This window comes from Rhagoletis zephyria, unplaced genomic scaffold, assembly GCF_001687245.7.
Source record: "Rhagoletis zephyria isolate East Lansing unplaced genomic scaffold, Rhagoletis_zephyria_1.1 Rzeph_scaffold_00024, whole genome shotgun sequence".
NCBI lineage: Eukaryota > Metazoa > Arthropoda > Insecta > Diptera > Tephritidae > Rhagoletis > Rhagoletis zephyria.
Window position 1 is genome coordinate 574420 of NW_016157108.1, and position 16771 is coordinate 591190.

At 34.4% G+C, this 16771-nt stretch overlaps 1 protein-coding gene and 1 long non-coding RNA gene across 3 annotated transcripts; one reads left to right on the forward strand and one right to left on the reverse strand.

The window, feature by feature from the left end:
- Window positions 1-355: 355 nt before the first annotated feature.
- On the reverse strand, window positions 356-7187 carry LOC108362889 (uncharacterized). Its single transcript, XR_001847530.1, has 3 exons — window positions 7125-7187; window positions 6982-7049; window positions 356-725 (listed from the first exon to the last, which is right to left on the reverse strand). It is a non-coding gene; the product is annotated as an uncharacterized LOC108362889 (long non-coding RNA).
- Window positions 7188-14280: 7093 nt separating this feature from the next.
- On the forward strand, window positions 14281-15883 carry LOC108362897 (uncharacterized). Of its 2 annotated transcripts, XM_017616057.1 has the most exons (3): window positions 14281-14772; window positions 14848-14971; window positions 15864-15883. In XM_017616057.1, coding segments are annotated over exons 1-3 (498 nt in total). In that variant the 5' UTR covers window positions 14281-14400; the 3' UTR covers window positions 15866-15883. The 2 variants fall into 2 exon arrangements, with proteins under 2 accessions (XP_017471546.1, XP_017471541.1); XM_017616052.1 differs by lacking the exon at window positions 15864-15883 and having other exon boundaries at window positions 14282-14772; window positions 14848-15545.
- The last annotated feature ends 888 nt before the right edge of the window (window positions 15884-16771 follow it).

Consider the following 16771-nt stretch of genomic DNA (forward strand, 5'->3'; position numbering starts at 1 on the left):
TCATATTAGGTGCGTTCGTTTAAAATCTCCAGTAAAAAACATCTAACTGCCAAATTCCGGCGAAATGTCATCTGTGCTCTCACAAAGAAAAATATCCAAAATAATACGCGAACAGAAAATTTGCAGAAACTTGCAAGTTAGACGAACAGCTGATATAATTTTTGTTTACATTCAAAAGTGTAAAATTTAAAACGTACGAAAAGTCATCACAAAGTGTTATACTGACACAGTTTATTGATTAAACAAATAACTACTTATTTCTTACAAGTTTAATTAGTCGCAGTTTGTAATTTTTAACTTCCAAACCATCAAATTCAATGATGTGATTTGCGTAAATGCCAACCAGCTGTTTTTGATCAGCTGTTTTCCTGTTGGCAAATTGCTGTTGGCAAAAATTTTTCCAAAAGAAACCAGCAGCTTCCCCTCAAAATTAAATGTCTCTTTGCTCTCTCAATTTCCCCTACTTTGCAAGTTTTTTGCGTACGCGAACGCAAAAACTTGTAAGTTTTGGTTATACGTGAACAATTAACAGCTACGCGAACGCAACTAATATCCATGGTGGGCTGCACCTGCACTTGCGGTACGATGATGTTGAGCTTGCGGTGAGGAAAAAGTTGTACTATGCTGGAAGTATGCAAAGGCTGCACTTGACCACACCCACCAAAGGCTGCAGTGGTAAAAATCCCTGCACTAGCGAACGTGGACGGACACACGATGATCCTGACCTGTACAAGAAAAAATATTTATTAATATTTGTACTTTCACTTTTACTTGTAAGTATACAACGGCTGCACTGGACAGTGTTGCCACTATTGGTCTTTTCCGACCAAATTTGGTCGCTTCTTTTTCATTTGGTAGGTTGGTCGGTAAAGTAAGATTTTGGTCGGATAGTTGAATTAAGTTTTTAAATACTTAATTAGAAAAATATATTTTTCAAACATCATTCTGCATTTAAATATTTACCAATTGTACCTTTAAAACATTTTCCAATCCTGCCTGTAAAAATAAGAAAACTAATTGGTTTGGCCACTGATGGAGCCAATGTTATGGCTGGAGACTTGGGCGGGCTTAAAACATTATTGAGTGCACAAACCGATTTATTTTTTATAAAAAGCACATGCCACTCACTTCACCTTTGCTCAAGCTACGCTTGTAAAAAATTGGCCAAAAGCATTGAGACACTGTGCCGTAACATATATAATATATTTTCCCACAGTCCAAAGGGAATACATGAACTGACGGAATTTCAGGATTACTGTTCGTTAAAACCCCACAAAATCTTGGGCATATCTCAAACATGATGGCTTTCACTAGAAAGCGTTGTGTTAAGAATAGTTTAGCAGTGGGATAGTTTGAAACTTTATTTTATTTCTGGCTTTTACGAAGTACACGTGTTGCAAAAACAAATGCCATTTTTTATTTCTATCGTATATTTTCCCCATAATTAACAATCTTAACAAAGAGTTCCAAGCTGAAAGCTCTCGTTTGCCATACTTATATGTAACTATCAAAGCACATTATCTCTTAATTATGAGTAACTTTATTAAAAGAGATGCGATCAGTAACATATTAATGTTGATTTTAAAAATGAAAATAATCATGTTAAACTATCTGAAATTTTTGTTGGAACGAAAGCTGAGATGTTTATGAAAAGTAATGTCAACTGATCTGGAATCCTTGAAGTTAAAACCAATATTTTAAAGTTTTACATAGAGTTTTTGGAGCAAATAAATTTAAGATTTGATTTCAAGTACGGTTGCCAGACGTACTGATTTTATCAGTACAGTACTGATTTTTCAACTCTTGTACTGATTTTATTCATTTCTTCAAAAAAATTTCATCATCAGTGAACCCTATAGAACAAAGGAAACCTGGCATGTTGACTAATCAGGCTCGGCCGCGATATGGATTGCTAGCCCCAACCATCGCGCAGAGAGCAGCGGGGTCGGACGCTGCTACGTCTGGGTGAAAATGGCGCAAATCACTCTGGTGAGCTGCTACCTGTCTCCAAACCACACAGTCCTTGTCTTCAGGGAAAAGCTCGAAGACCTTGAAGACGAATTGCGCGATATTACCGGCCACATACAGCTTTGCCAGGTTGACGTTTATAACGTCATTTGGACGTTTTTTGTACCCTGTTGACGTTTGGACGTTTTTTGTGTAAAAAATGACGTTTTTTAACTTCCCAGTAATTTTTATTTGTTACTAAATCTTATAAGTAGAACTGATTTTGAATTATTTTCTTAATAAATCTTTACATTCTTTATGTTTTGCTGCAGCTGCTTCCAAAGATTTTTTTCTGGATTCTTGGACAAAGGATCCCGTGTTCAAAAGCTGGTTGTGTAAACACTTGCAATTGCACATTTAAAGCCAATTCAGAAAGAGCCGATCTATTGCAGCAGGCACGCTCGCAAAAACATCAAAAAAGCTGTGCAGCATAAAACGTCAGAAAAAAGTAGGCGACTTTTTAAGACTTCATTGAAAATGTAATGAACACAAAATAGACTGAAATATTAGGTCCATTCAATAACTTTTCCAGTAAGTACTTGCAGCGAGAGCGTAAAAGAAAAATAGAGAGTAAAATTGAGAGCAAGAGAAAATTTTCAGAAAGTTATTGAACGAAAAACTAGTAAAAACTTGCAACTTAAGCCATTTTGACACTTTCTGACGGTTAAATTTTGGCGCCCAATTTTCTTTTAAATTGGGAATAGTTCCCATCGTCATAAAAATAAAAAAATATACAATATATTTAAATTTTTCATCCATATTTTCATTTCACTAATTATGTTTCATCAAATCATCCTCTTAAACAGTTTGTTTACATTTGAATTTGAAACATAACCTTACTTTTTGACTCCTGCAAATTCCTGCTAGTAAAATTTTTACTTGCAAGAATTTGCAGCTCTCTCGGGTTGTTACGCTCTCGAATTCGCTCCCTCTTGCAAATAATTTTGGTTATTGAATGCATTCCCAGTAAAAACTTGCTAGTACCAGCAACAATTCGTAACAATTTTTTGATATTGAATGGAGCTATTGCTATGCTCCTTCTTAGCAGACCGTAATTTAGCATTTTCGACAACCGAGCCCCTAACCAAATGTCTACAAAAAAAAAATTATTTAAAATCAACGCGATTATTTAGCGCCTTTAAACTTGCACATTATTGCCCTGAAATTTAATGGGCTATCAAACTGCATACTCAACAAAAATTCTAAAAACTCTGAATAAAAAGTTGAAAATCTAGCCGAAAATTTGCAGATTGTTTATAATTTTTGCACAATTTTTGTGGATTTATATTTTGTTTGTTAATGAGCTTGGCGTTTATGGAAAAATAATAAACATTAAATAAACGAAAGAGAAACAGCCAAAATCGGTCAAACTATCGATGACTTAATCAGCTGATCATAAGTGTATGTATAAAATGATTTTTATATTAACGACCAGTTTACAATGAATTTTAAATGTGCTCTGTCGAAATGACATTTTAATATACATAACGTACATATCGAGCCCTAACCGCCAAAATAACGTAAGCGACAAAATTTTCTTTTTGATGCAGAAATGCACCTTAATGCTCAAGGAATATTTCTGCATCAAAAAGAAATTTTTGAAAACAATGTCGCTTACGTTATTTTGGCGGTTAGGGCTCGATGTGTACCTTTGTATACAATAAAAGCTTAATAAGAACAATTTTTTGTACATTCAATTGAAAAAGACGTTTTTGGGTAGGAAATTACGTTTTTTCAGACCAAGAGGGACGTTTTCTCATGCCGAAGACCTGGCAACACTGGCCACATAATTGTTGCTGGAGATTTCAACGCCAGAGGCGTGGAATGGGGTATGCCCCAAACAAACACCAGGGGAAGACTGGTCCTTGAAATGGCAGCCCGCATTGGCCTGACCATCCTCAACACCGGATCGACCCCTACATATCGAAGGCCGGGTTTTGGATACTCTATCCCTGACATAACCTTAGTCTCAGAAAGCCTTCTTCTGACGGATGGAGAGTGATGGAAGTCCTGAGTGGTAGCGGTCGATTTCTACCTGACGCAATTCCTCACCGGTCATGGTTTCTTCCGAGAATATCTTCATAGAATGGGAAGGGTGGACTCCCCGTTCTGTCACTACTGCGGAAACGTCGAAGATAACGTGTACCACACATTCTTCACCAGCGAACACTTCTTGATTTCGCGCAGAATGTTGGAAGAAAGACACGGAGACATTACTCCGGACAACATAGTTGGGATAATGATTTCCAGCGCAGAAAAGTGGGAAGCAGTTGCGAGATACGTGAAATTCGTACTCCGCTGCAAACGAGAGGACGGTTGTCTACTGAGGACACCCGAATGAAACGCCCCTGCAAAAGACCTGCATCTGAAGACATGCAGAATTGCGGTGCCAGATGCGGGATTCTTGCGCGGGCGGTGGGAGTTTGGGTTTTAGTGGGTAGCCCAACACGCTTCGGTGGGAAGGTAGTATAGAGACGGGGAAGGTAGTATAGAGACTAGCGCCCCCGGCCAGTGCAGAAAGCATTTCCCTCTCCTACGAACAAAAAAAAATGTCCTGATTTTTCAAAATTCGTACTGATTTGTACTGAATTTTCAATTCAAACAAAATACTTTAGGATTTTCTTAAGGTTTTTACATAACGTTGGAGAACTTCCTTAAACTGTACTGTAAAAAGTATGAAGAAAATAATTTAATTATAGTTGATATGTTTCAGATAATGTTTCATATGCCCACGAAATTAATACAACAAAAAGTTGAATCATTTTATGGGCATATCGCCGGGTCGTTACGTACCAGTTCCGATAATATGATGGGGCTTAAATTATTTAAAAAGAAGGCTGACGTGTTGCTAGTTATCTCGAAAATAACTGTCAGTTTAATAACAACAAATTTGAATATTCGAATGGCTTTCGCCTATAACTTACAACTCTTTTTTCACAATTTACTAACATTGTAAAAGAGCTCTGCATACAAGACATAAAGCTAGATACACCTTTTAGGGAATTCTTATTCTTTCAAAGTTTTTGCGTAGTTGAAAAAATTTATTTAAGCCATGAGGAATTATAGACGAAGTCCTTAAATAGTGGTACTTTTCCACAGTTTGAAAAAATATGNGGTAGTATAGAGACGGGGAAGGTAGTATAGAGACTAGCGCCCCCGGCCAGTGCAGAAAGCATTTCCCTCTCCTACGAACAAAAAAAAATGTCCTGATTTTTCAAAATTCGTACTGATTTGTACTGAATTTTCAATTCAAACAAAATACTTTAGGATTTTCTTAAGGTTTTTACATAACGTTGGAGAACTTCCTTAAACTGTACTGTAAAAAGTATGAAGAAAATAATTTAATTATAGTTGATATGTTTCAGATAATGTTTCATATGCCCACGAAATTAATACAACAAAAAGTTGAATCATTTTATGGGCATATCGCCGGGTCGTTACGTACCAGTTCCGATAATATGATGGGGCTTAAATTATTTAAAAAGAAGGCTGACGTGTTGCTAGTTATCTCGAAAATAACTGTCAGTTTAATAACAACAAATTTGAATATTCGAATGGCTTTCGCCTATAACTTACAACTCTTTTTTCACAATTTACTAACATTGTAAAAGAGCTCTGCATACAAGACATAAAGCTAGATACACCTTTTAGGGAATTCTTATTCTTTCAAAGTTTTTGCGTAGTTGAAAAAATTTATTTAAGCCATGAGGAATTATAGACGAAGTCCTTAAATAGTGGTACTTTTCCACAGTTTGAAAAAATATGTAGTTTAGTTTTTTTTTCAATACCACACTCAAACGAAGAAACTGAGAGGATCTTAAGTAAAATAATAAATAAGAAGAAGAGATAGAATTCTTTGACTATTTAAACACTGAAGATGGAAATGATCTCATTATTGCTATTCAAAAATGTCATAAATATAAATTAATTTATTGGCTTCTGTGTACAATGATGTGTACACTCATGTTAAAATTAATAACACTTTTATTGTTTTATGAACTATATTTTATTTATGTACCAAAATACTGTTAAAAACAAGAACTCTGGCGTTTTAAAGTATTATCTGTTACTTACATTCATCATTTTGCTTTTTTGCTGATTTTTTTAGCATGGAAAACTCAACGTACTGATTTCGCGCAAATCTGGCAACCCTAATTTCAAGCGTTAGGATATAAAACTTGTACAAATAATAACGCCAGCTAAAGTAGTTTCTAAAGAAGATTTACCAATTTTACTTTACACTTTTGTTAAAGTTTGCGCATCTCATAGATTGCGATCCTGATATAATAACTACGCTGGGGCTTCGTGAGCTTAATATTTCCAGCGATCTGGATATTGATATGTTTTGGGAAAAAGTGTATCTATTAAAAATAGAATGAATGAAAATAGCTTCATCTATCTCGCCAATTTTGTTTTTAATATAATTTCATCACCACATAGCTCTGCGGCTGCAGAACGCAAATTTTCAACGCGTTCTTTGATAAAAACTAAACTAAAAAATAGACTTAAGATTGACAGTATCAATAGCATAATATTATGCAAGGAACTTGTAAACAAAAATGACCCGCACTATGTGTGGACAGCTGCTAAAGATTTGCAGGTGTAATTAAATGATTTAAATTTACTTTTAAGAAATTAAACTTATTGGAACATAACATGTACATATGAATATAATTCATACAACCAAGAAATTTTAAATGATCTCATCTCTGTGCCTAAGACTGTATCTGCATTTATTTATTTCTTGTTTGTTTTAAAATGTTTTGTATTCGAAACATTTAATCTTAAATAAATGAATAGTATGCTTTCAGAATGCTTTTTTGTAATTGAAATTTATTTGGTAGGTTGTAAAGAAAAGTGGTAGGGGAAAAAAATTGTTAGTGGCAACGCTGGCACTGAACCAAAGTAGTTCCGAGTGGACTGCAGCAGCCATATGTGGACGGACAGACAGGGATCCTAGCACGCAAAACTTACTTGCAACGGCTGCACTTGTTGTAAAACGCTACTTTGTGAATACAAATTTTTCGAATAACTGCGATAATCTGCAAAGAAATATGTAAGTTATTTTTTTGAATTCAAGATATTTCCATTATTTTTAATTATTTTGGCATAATTACTTGAATTTGCGCAATAAGAAAATCAATTTCCACGTAACAATCGATGAAAATATCGGCAGTGTTGCCAGTTGAATTTTTTATACGAAGACAATATTTCTCCTTGTAGTTTAGTAGTAGTTTCTATAAATCAAAAAAAAGCCGACAGGCTAAGGCAGAATGCGTGAGCGAGACAACTGCCAGGTTATTCAACCTTGTATTAGTTGCGTTCGCGTAGCTGTTAATTCATGTTTAACCAAAACTTACAGGTTTTTGCGTTCGCGTACGCAGAAAACTTACAAAGTAGGGGAAATTGAGAGAACAAAGTAACATTTCATTTTGAGGGGAAGCTGCTGGCTTCTGCTGGAAAAATTTTTGCCAACAGCAATTTGCCAACAGGAAAACAACTGATCAAAAACAGCTGGTTGGCATTTACGCAAATCACAAAATTGAATTTGATGGTTTGAAAGTTAAAAATGACAAAATGCGACTAATTAAACTTGTAAGAAGTAAGTAGTTATTTGTTTAATCAATAAACTATGTCAGGATACTACTTTGTAATGAGTTTACGTATGTATTAAATTTTACACTTTTGAATGTAAACAAAAATTATATCAGCTGTTCGTCTAACTTGCAAGTTTCTGCAAATTTTCTGTTCGCGTACTGTTTTGGATATTTTTTCTCTTGAGAGAACTGGTTACATTTCGCCGGAATTTTGCTGTTGGTTGGTTTTTACTGGAGGGTTTAAACGAACGCACCTATTATTGAATCATTTTCTTTTTATTTACAACCTTTTACTTTCATTCTTATTTGACCTTGGCCAGCCAATTAACAGCCCTATTCCGGTTTTGCAATAGAATGACAATTGATCATCCTTCATTGTCGTGATTTTGTCATTGTCGTTGCACGTTGCTATTCCTAACAAAAATGACAAGCGAAAAGCTTTTGTCAACTTACCATGCATGGTGAAAAGTTCATTGTTGTAGAAACAGCTGGTCAACGCTATTATTTGCAAAAAATATGAGCGGTCAAACACCAGAAAAGTGAGTATTTGTGTGAAATAGATAAATTCGTATATTTATAACATTTATAAACATTTTAGACGTGCAAAATATGAGCGGACGTCGCAGGAGCAGCTGCAATTTTATGTGCAGTTTTGTAGGGAGCATCCGGAGCTGCTCGTCTTCCACAAGCACGGCTGCGCAAATAACTAAAATTTGTTCTGCCATTGAAATTAGTTGATTTTTATATTTTTTTCACAAATTTATTAAATCGTCGCACTTTTTTTATCAACACAAACATATGTTTTTCCCTTGTCACCTGCCCAAAAGGTCATGACAATAAAAATGACAATTGGCATGATTCGAGCTTTTGAATTTTGCTGCGAATACCAAAAGGCTGCAGTTGTCATTATTATATCAATTGTCATCGCGGTGAGTTTGGCAGTGTGGCGGAATAGGGATGTAACAATAAATCCGAAATAGCGTATTAAAGATGATAAAATATGACTTCAGCTTCGATAAATAATCGAAAAAAAACTAGTGAAGATACCGATAAGAATGAGTGGAACGTGAGTTTTCAAGTAGTTTTCAGCGGAAACAGGTTTTCGTTTGACAGATTTTACATGGACGAAAGCACAAGTTTTAGGTCGAAAACCAGTTTCAGCAACGAAAACGTGTTTTCGATGTCGGTCAGAACATGGTATAATTTCATAATGACTAAATAAGTTACATAAGAAATGCAACTGCAACTAAAAGTACTGATTATGCAATCCTGCAAATCATGCAAATTTGCGTTGATTTTCTATAATTTTCTTTGTCACATTTGCTTTCATATAACGAATAAACATTTTATTTTTATATGGAAGAAACCAGCAACATCTTCGTTAAAATCGTTCTAAAACGTAAAATTTTTAGCACTGAAACTTTCTTTTTATTATACTAGAATTGAGTGGGCTACAAAACTTTCAAGAATCCTTCTAGAAAATCTGATTAATGGGGTTTGTTAATGAACTCAAATTAAATAACAAACAAAAAATAATAGTTGTGAAAACTGGTCAAGATTTGGGTCGACTTAAATCTTTTCGACCACAGTATGTATGTATATATTATATCTTCATTTTTCATTCTTTATTTGTTAACTAACTTTATAAACGTTTGTTTTGGTTTATGAATACATACATATTAATAAAACAAACAGAAAGACCAGCAATGTATCAAAAGATATACATTTTTTTTTTAAATAAGTAATGTTATTGTTTGGCCGAGCTTCTCCTCCGATTTGTGGCGTGCGCCTGAGGACCTACAGTTTTACGCCGACTTCGAACAGCGATTGTATTTTTATGCGAAGCTATTTTTCGTGGCAGAAATATACTCGGAGGTTTGACATTGCCTGCCGAGGAGCGACCGCTGTAAAGAAAAAACCTTTTCCCTAAATTTTTTTGCGATGTTGCTTGAACCAGGACTTGAACCCAGGCCCTGCTGAGTGGAAACGCGCACTGCTTACCACTATCCCACAGCGGCCTCCGACCGCAGTCATACCACTCAGTAAAGAAAAATTATTAAAATAAAAGAAGTACCTAGTCGTCGAATCAACGAACATTAGTAGTCTAGGGTTGATAAACGACTTAACCCTTTCAGTACGATAGTCCAATACATTGAACAATTTTTTTTTTATACTTAAAGCTATTTTTTTCTTTAATAAGACCTTTTGTTTTGAAAATAACAGTTGTTTTGAGAAAAGTATATCATTTCTTTTATTGTATTTTCGGGATGCAGTTGGCCGTGTTTTTTCACAAAAGTGAAAAGTGTCACAAAAATCGATATTGAGTAGTGTAATATACATAAAGAAATTAACAATTTTTCTGTGGAATTTAGATCCGAAAAAAATTTTAAATGTTATTCACAGTTTTGGAATATATTTCGTAAAAGAAAAAAATAAAAATTATTGATATCACATCCCTGTTTACAAATCTAGAGTACCACTGACCAATATAATGGATGCCGAATAACGGTAAAGCTAGGACTTTTATTATATAAATTTTTGATTGTATTTTTGAAATCCATGGCCGGAAATTAGCCGGTAAACAAATTTTCAGATTTTTAGCTTCAGCGGGTGATTTTTTGTACTGAGAGGGTTAAGTAGTTACCCAACAATATTAACAATAATGTGGGCATTTTATTTAAATATCCAATAAATCTTATTTTCTACAGCATGGGTTTATACATGTTTATAATGAATTTCCAATTTAATTTTGTTAATATATTTATTAATAGAATTCTTTTCTCCGAGCTTTGTGTTCCGCAAAAGAATCTATAACATCATCAAAATTTAAAGATAGAGCCACAGAATTTTCAATAGGCAGAATAGCCAAGCTACGTAGCCTGTCTTGTTCCATAGAGTTTCTCAAATAGGTATTTTTTTTTTCGAAAATTATCGTTCAGTACTAGCTGTATGTACAGTAATTGGAGCAAATAACATTATTGCAGTACATACTTCACGACATAAAGTAAAGTATATGTACATATAAGGTTAAATCTTTGGGTACGAGGAACGAGTGAAGAAAAATATTTCTCTGACTCACCCGTCAACTCCTGATATCATTTGTTAATATATCTGTGGTCATAAGCAATAATCGCCTAAGTCGAAAAACCTGAATTCGAGAAAAAAACCCTTTAAAGATTTGGATTTTTATGTTAACCTTATGGGAAACCAAAATATTTTAATCTATAACTTTTTAAATAGCCTGGGTAACGAGATGAGAGTTTCACATACACATGGAATAGTAGTTGCGGAAAACGATCCTTTCTTAAGTTGTTGTTGTTGTAGCAGCATACAAGTTCCCTAACGGGTTTTTGGGGAGTGTTGCTGGAGTGACAGTCCTTGGCCAGATATAAATCTGGGTCGTTCCGGTTACGGGAACGATTTCTTAAGTTGACTTAGGCGGTTATTGCTTATGACCACAGATATGTACATCTGAAAGCATCTAGAAACAAGTGACGACTGACATCCAATGTGTGCGGTGCGTGTTCATTTCTCTTGTACCTCGCATGCGATCAAATTGCAGAATATATGTAGTCTAGTAGAGTAGGTAATAAAGGCCACAGATTTCAGTTTATAGATTTGTCATCAACGTGTATTTTCCCAAATTTAATATTTTTTATACTTTCTTTGAACCTTGATCATTATTAAAACACTTTAGTTTAATTTCTAACTTTATAGGATTCGCCAAATTTTCCGTATGTGTGACGCTATATATAAATCTTTAAAGCGTTTTTTCTCGAATTCAGGTTTTTCGACTTAGGCGATTATTTCTTATGACCACAGATTTATCTTTAAAACAAAATAAGATAGGAAACAAGTGTCTGTTTATAAAATGTAGCTTTTGAGGTTGATTATCAGAATAAATAAAAAACTTTCGGTTTTTACACAACGTTTCAGAAATGGTCTTTAGTTGTGTCTCACTTTAATTGATTTTAAGTACTTAAAAAATTATAACTTTTAAGAACTTAGTGTTGTTGAAAATGTTAGGTTATTTCTGATCTCGCGGTCTCTTGGGCCGGGGCCCTCTCGTATCGGGCACCCGTGGCATTTTGCCAGCAATGCCACCCTATAGTTACGCCTCTGACGTAGAAAGATGTCAAGTGTGCTGTTGATAGAAAGAGAGAGAAGTAACGTCTACGTCACGGTCATGCGGTGGTGAGTTTTGGTTAACACGCAGATCCCATAAGATAGATCGTGTCAGCTGACACGTTCTCCGTTTTTACGTCCATGGGTAACTGCGCTTTAAGAGTAAATCAAAGAAAAAGGAGTATAAATCAAAATATGAATGATGTACTGGACTTTGTAAGTGCTTGTGTGTAAAGCAAAGAGTTTAAAACTGATTTATGAATTGTAAAATGTTTACAGCAGGAATGTCAAAACAGTGCACCAACCAATCGTTAATCCGATTTAAAAAAAAAAAAACTAGTTTGTCCGCATTTTAAATCAAACACCATTTACGGTTATTCTTTTGTGTTTGACGCTTATAAAAAACATACACTACTTATATAAACAAATTATTTTATAATTTGTATAACATAAACTGGGAAGTTTTACAACCCATCGCACATGTGCAGAGAGATATTAAAACCTAGTTTGCATAACTTCTGTTGGAATAGATCTTAATGAAAATACACACTAACGGCCCTATTCCCACAACACTGACAAAACTCAGCGGCTGACTATTGCGTTTACTACTGCGCCTAATACTATGCCGCAAATTTATTTTAAACTCTCGTATGGTGACATTTGTCAGTGTTGTTATTAAGACCTACTGAGTACGCGACAACGGCGAAACAACCCCAATGTTTATACATACATATTTTGTTTTAGGCGCAATAATTGTGACAATAGTCATACGATAAATTTTGTCAGTGTTGTGGGAATAGGGCGGTAAATTGCTTAGAAGGATGACAATTTCAGCATAAGTTAATTAATCACCAAACCTACTTAATCAAATTAAGGGTTAATGATTAAAAATTAATTTTTTTAATCACGGTTAGGATTAACTGTTTAATCAGATTAAATTAAATCATGAACTGTAATTCGATTGAATTTAATCAAATTAACTAATTGATTAAAAAATCAATCGATTAGTGCCAACACTGGCACCAACTGCTCACATGCAAGTTGCTCGCCAACATGCTGAACAAAATTTCATAATGTTTCGCGAACATGCTCGTGAACCATGATTCAATAACCTTATTGAATCATGCACGTGAACCGCACCATAAACAGCGAACATGGACCGTTAATAGGGAATTTAAATGATTCAACTTTCACAGGCGATTAGTTGAATCGAAAGTTGAACGAAAGTACATAGGAAGCTAGCCAACTTCATTAAATGCGATTAGTTGCAAGACCGTTTACACGAGGCGATTGTTGCTTTCAGCTAAAAGTTGCCTTGGCTAAGATTTGCATTACGGAACCAATTGCTATTCCGTGCAAAGTATACTGAATTTTTTTATGAAACCCGGTAGGGATACTAATGGAGGTATCCTTTAACTATATTTATCACTTTAACAATGTTGTTGCTAATAGTACTTAAGTTATTTGTTGTTAAAATATCCCCCCTGCTACCACTACATTTTATTATAACCCCACACCTATCATTTTTTTTACACAAATATATTATCCTTAAAAGGTTCTCGTGCGTTTGTAATACTTTAATATACAATTATTAATTAATTAATTAAGTAAAACGCGTTTATGAATGTCTTCACAAACGTTTGCTCATTTCACAGACCAGCAGAAATAACAATGACTGACAGTCACACAAAATGTATGCTACCATACGTTAAAAAAAATACTCCACAAATAAGTGCGAATAATTAGGGGGTATAAGTGTACAATACGTACATTGCTCTTATTAAAAATAATAATATTAGGATCGATAGGGGTCTTACTCCTGATCATACCGGTATAATTTTTTTCGGGGGAAATAATATTTACTGGTGTTATTGTAGTTCAAAGTACACAAATGTAGAAAATGTACATCGATAATTAGATAAATAATGAAAATATTGAATAAAAAATCGCGCGATTTTTTATTTAAAATATTCGCCCGCGGCGCTTTTTCCATAAAAATCAATACTTCGATAAATAATGAGAATTTTTTATAATAAATCGCGCGATTTTTTATTAAAAATTTTCGCCTGCGGCAATTTTTCCGTAGAAATAAATACTTCGATAAATAACTGAGTTAACACTTTTATTACAAAATCTCTCGATTTTAGACTGAATCACTTTTTTTTTATCAATACATCCATATTTATTTAAAAAAAAAAATTAATTACAATGCCCGTTTTTATTGTTTCTCGTTTTCAGTGTTTTTTTTTTGGGGCATTTTTTGTTGTGTGGCAGCACCGACATTTTAGTTCAATTGGTTTACAAAGCAAAAAGTGAGGTTGAAGTTGACATTTTTTGCAACTTAAAATTCAATTTTCATAAAAACTATAAGCCTCCGGAGGGTGGAGTTTTCAGATTTACAATCACAAAAAGCCACTCTAAACCCCCTCAGGTAAAAGTGCACTTTAGCGAAGGTAGGTCAAAATGGACGGAAAAAATTNTCCCGTTGCCTTAAAAGTCGCCTCATGTAAATTCCCCATAAGCATGACCATGCTCGCAGACGTGTCCGGCATGTGTGGCCAGAGTATACGAAAGTCGAAAGTGTAAAAAACAGCTGTTCCTTAAACAGCAATTTATTTATTTACAAAGAGCAAAACCCGGGCTACGAAACAAAACAAAAAATAAACCTAAAATGGGTGCTCCTGAATTACCTGGTGATCCCGGAGAGGATGATGTACACGGGACCCAACTAAACGTACACCATCCACCAGTGCCTAGCGATGATAGCGATAATGAAATTAACTCCACAGACGCATATGATGGTTACCAGCCATTGGCCATGGTCGAAGATGTCAACGACACAGCGATGGATGATAATGAATCAATAGAGGACAACTCTGAAGATACAATACAATATGCTGACAGTGATAGTGCTTGTGGAAATGGTGAAGCTGGAAATTTGCCGCCGGTGGAGAGTGCCGATGCAGAAATCGAAAGACAAGTGTGGAGTGAACCACGACCGAAGGAGTTGCAATTGGAATTAGACAACTCAAAAACGACACAGGTAAGCTCTTAAAGAAGCAGCCACTTATGCACTTACCAAATTTTAGAAAATACATATGCAAGTATATTTTTGTAGATATTGAATGTCATGGCGAATATTACTCTACCGAACGCGGTGGTGCCCGATTGGGCTGCAGGAGTGCCGGAAGAACGTTGGAAAGCTGAACTGTTGGAACGCATACGTCAACGTGATGAATCATGTAATGTAGTTAATCAGCAAAAAAGTACTTAAATACCATAGCATAGTGTTTTAGAAATTCGTGGCGATAACACTGGTTGATAGAAGAAATGTGCAATGTATGCTACTTTCAAATTCCTATATAGAATTGCTCGCTGATTCCAAAAATCTAGTTAGTTTTTTATTCTATGGATAAGTTCTGGAGATATTTTCAATTTACCGTTATTCAACTTAAAACAAAAAGTGGTTCCATTTTGGGCCAGTTTTTCAATGCACGGCCATGGTTTAAACTCAGTTTAAACTCCCGATCTGGCTGGTTGAAACTAAGATCGGCCAATCAAGTGCCAGCCAGCTATTCAATTTAAACTCAGTTTACTTAATCTAAGTTTAACCTAACACTGAAAAACTGGTCCTTAAATACCTTTATCTTTCGAACGAGTTTAACATTTTATTATGAAATACGGCAAATGAAAGCTAAGAAAATTCTTCATACACCGTATGTCGCCTGGGTAAAAGATTTTCGTAAGCGCAATTTTGACGATTTTTAGTTCTAAATGCAGTTATATATTTTGAAATAAGGTCTTTCGATTGGTGTTATCAGTTTTCATCCTTTAGTTTCCGAGATATTGACTACAATTTTTTCTATAATTTAGTAAAAATTTAGTTAGTGGTGCAGCCATTTTCGGATATCTCCTTTAGTTTCTGAGATATTGAGTAAAATGTGTCGTTAATTTAGAAGAAATTTTGATCACATTTTGTCGTATTTCATACAAAGTGGCTGCCAAATTGTGGACAAATGACGCTTACGACAAAATTTTAATAAAGAAAATCCTTCATAAACTCAAAGCTAATTAATATTAAATATTAAAAATAATAATTAATTTAATAATTTTGTGAACTAGTTACATTTTCAGAGACTTTGGAGAATATCTATCTTCGCGTTTTTGAGAAATTGAATTCCAAACTTCAACCGCGATTTCCCACAACCTGCCGAAATCAAGATACGACAATCTTTTACCCAGACGACGGTATATAAAACAGTTTTCGATAGATCTGATAGTTTCGAGCAAGTTAATTGATCATTCCAGATTTCTTTTAATGAAAATGTGAATAAAAAAATATATTCTAAGCACGTGTACTATACATAAAATGATAAATATATTTTTGTTTTGGTATTGTAAATGTATGTAGTAATCTAGTATTTGGTGGTCGAGCTGCATGAATTTATGACAAATATTCGGGTGTATTTTTTTCCAAGAAATTAAATTTGTCGTTCAAGGTAATATAAACGGACCTGAAACTGCAATTACTCAAATTCAAATGGAATGTCGGTTGGAGTCAAGGTACATTAAAACAGGTAGAAGCAATAGAGATAATCTATAGGGGCCTTCATCTTAAGTGATAAACTGCTGATAAACTTGATAAAATTATAAATTTATTATTTTGATAAATGAACTGTCAAACTTTGTATGGAAAGCTATTTAACCAAAGTTTAGCACTTTATCAAACGATTTTGATTTGTGGATAAATGTATAAATTTCAGCAAAAGTCGATCCTGGCAGGTTGAGAGCTGGGTCGCTTTAACTACGAACACATAAAAAGGAAATGAACACAATGGACGAGGTAAGAATGAAACATAACTAGCGAAATAAATTATATAATACAGATTTTTATGTAATATTTACAAAGGTGCGTTCATGAAAGAATGCAGATAAACTGATAAATTTAAGCAATTTATCCCTTTAGATAAAGACTCCTTATATACATACTAGCAGACCCGACAAACTTCGTCCGCCCCCCAAAAATTATTATTTTTTTTTTA

Coding starts and splice junctions, on each gene's coding strand:
- LOC108362897 (XM_017616052.1), top strand. CDS start 14,401: ATGGGTGCTCCTGAATTACCTGGTGATCCCGGAGAGGATGATGTACAC. Junction 14,773..14,847: donor ACAACTCAAAAACGACACAG/GTAAGCTCTTAA, acceptor ATATTTTTGTAG/ATATTGAATGTCATGGCGAA.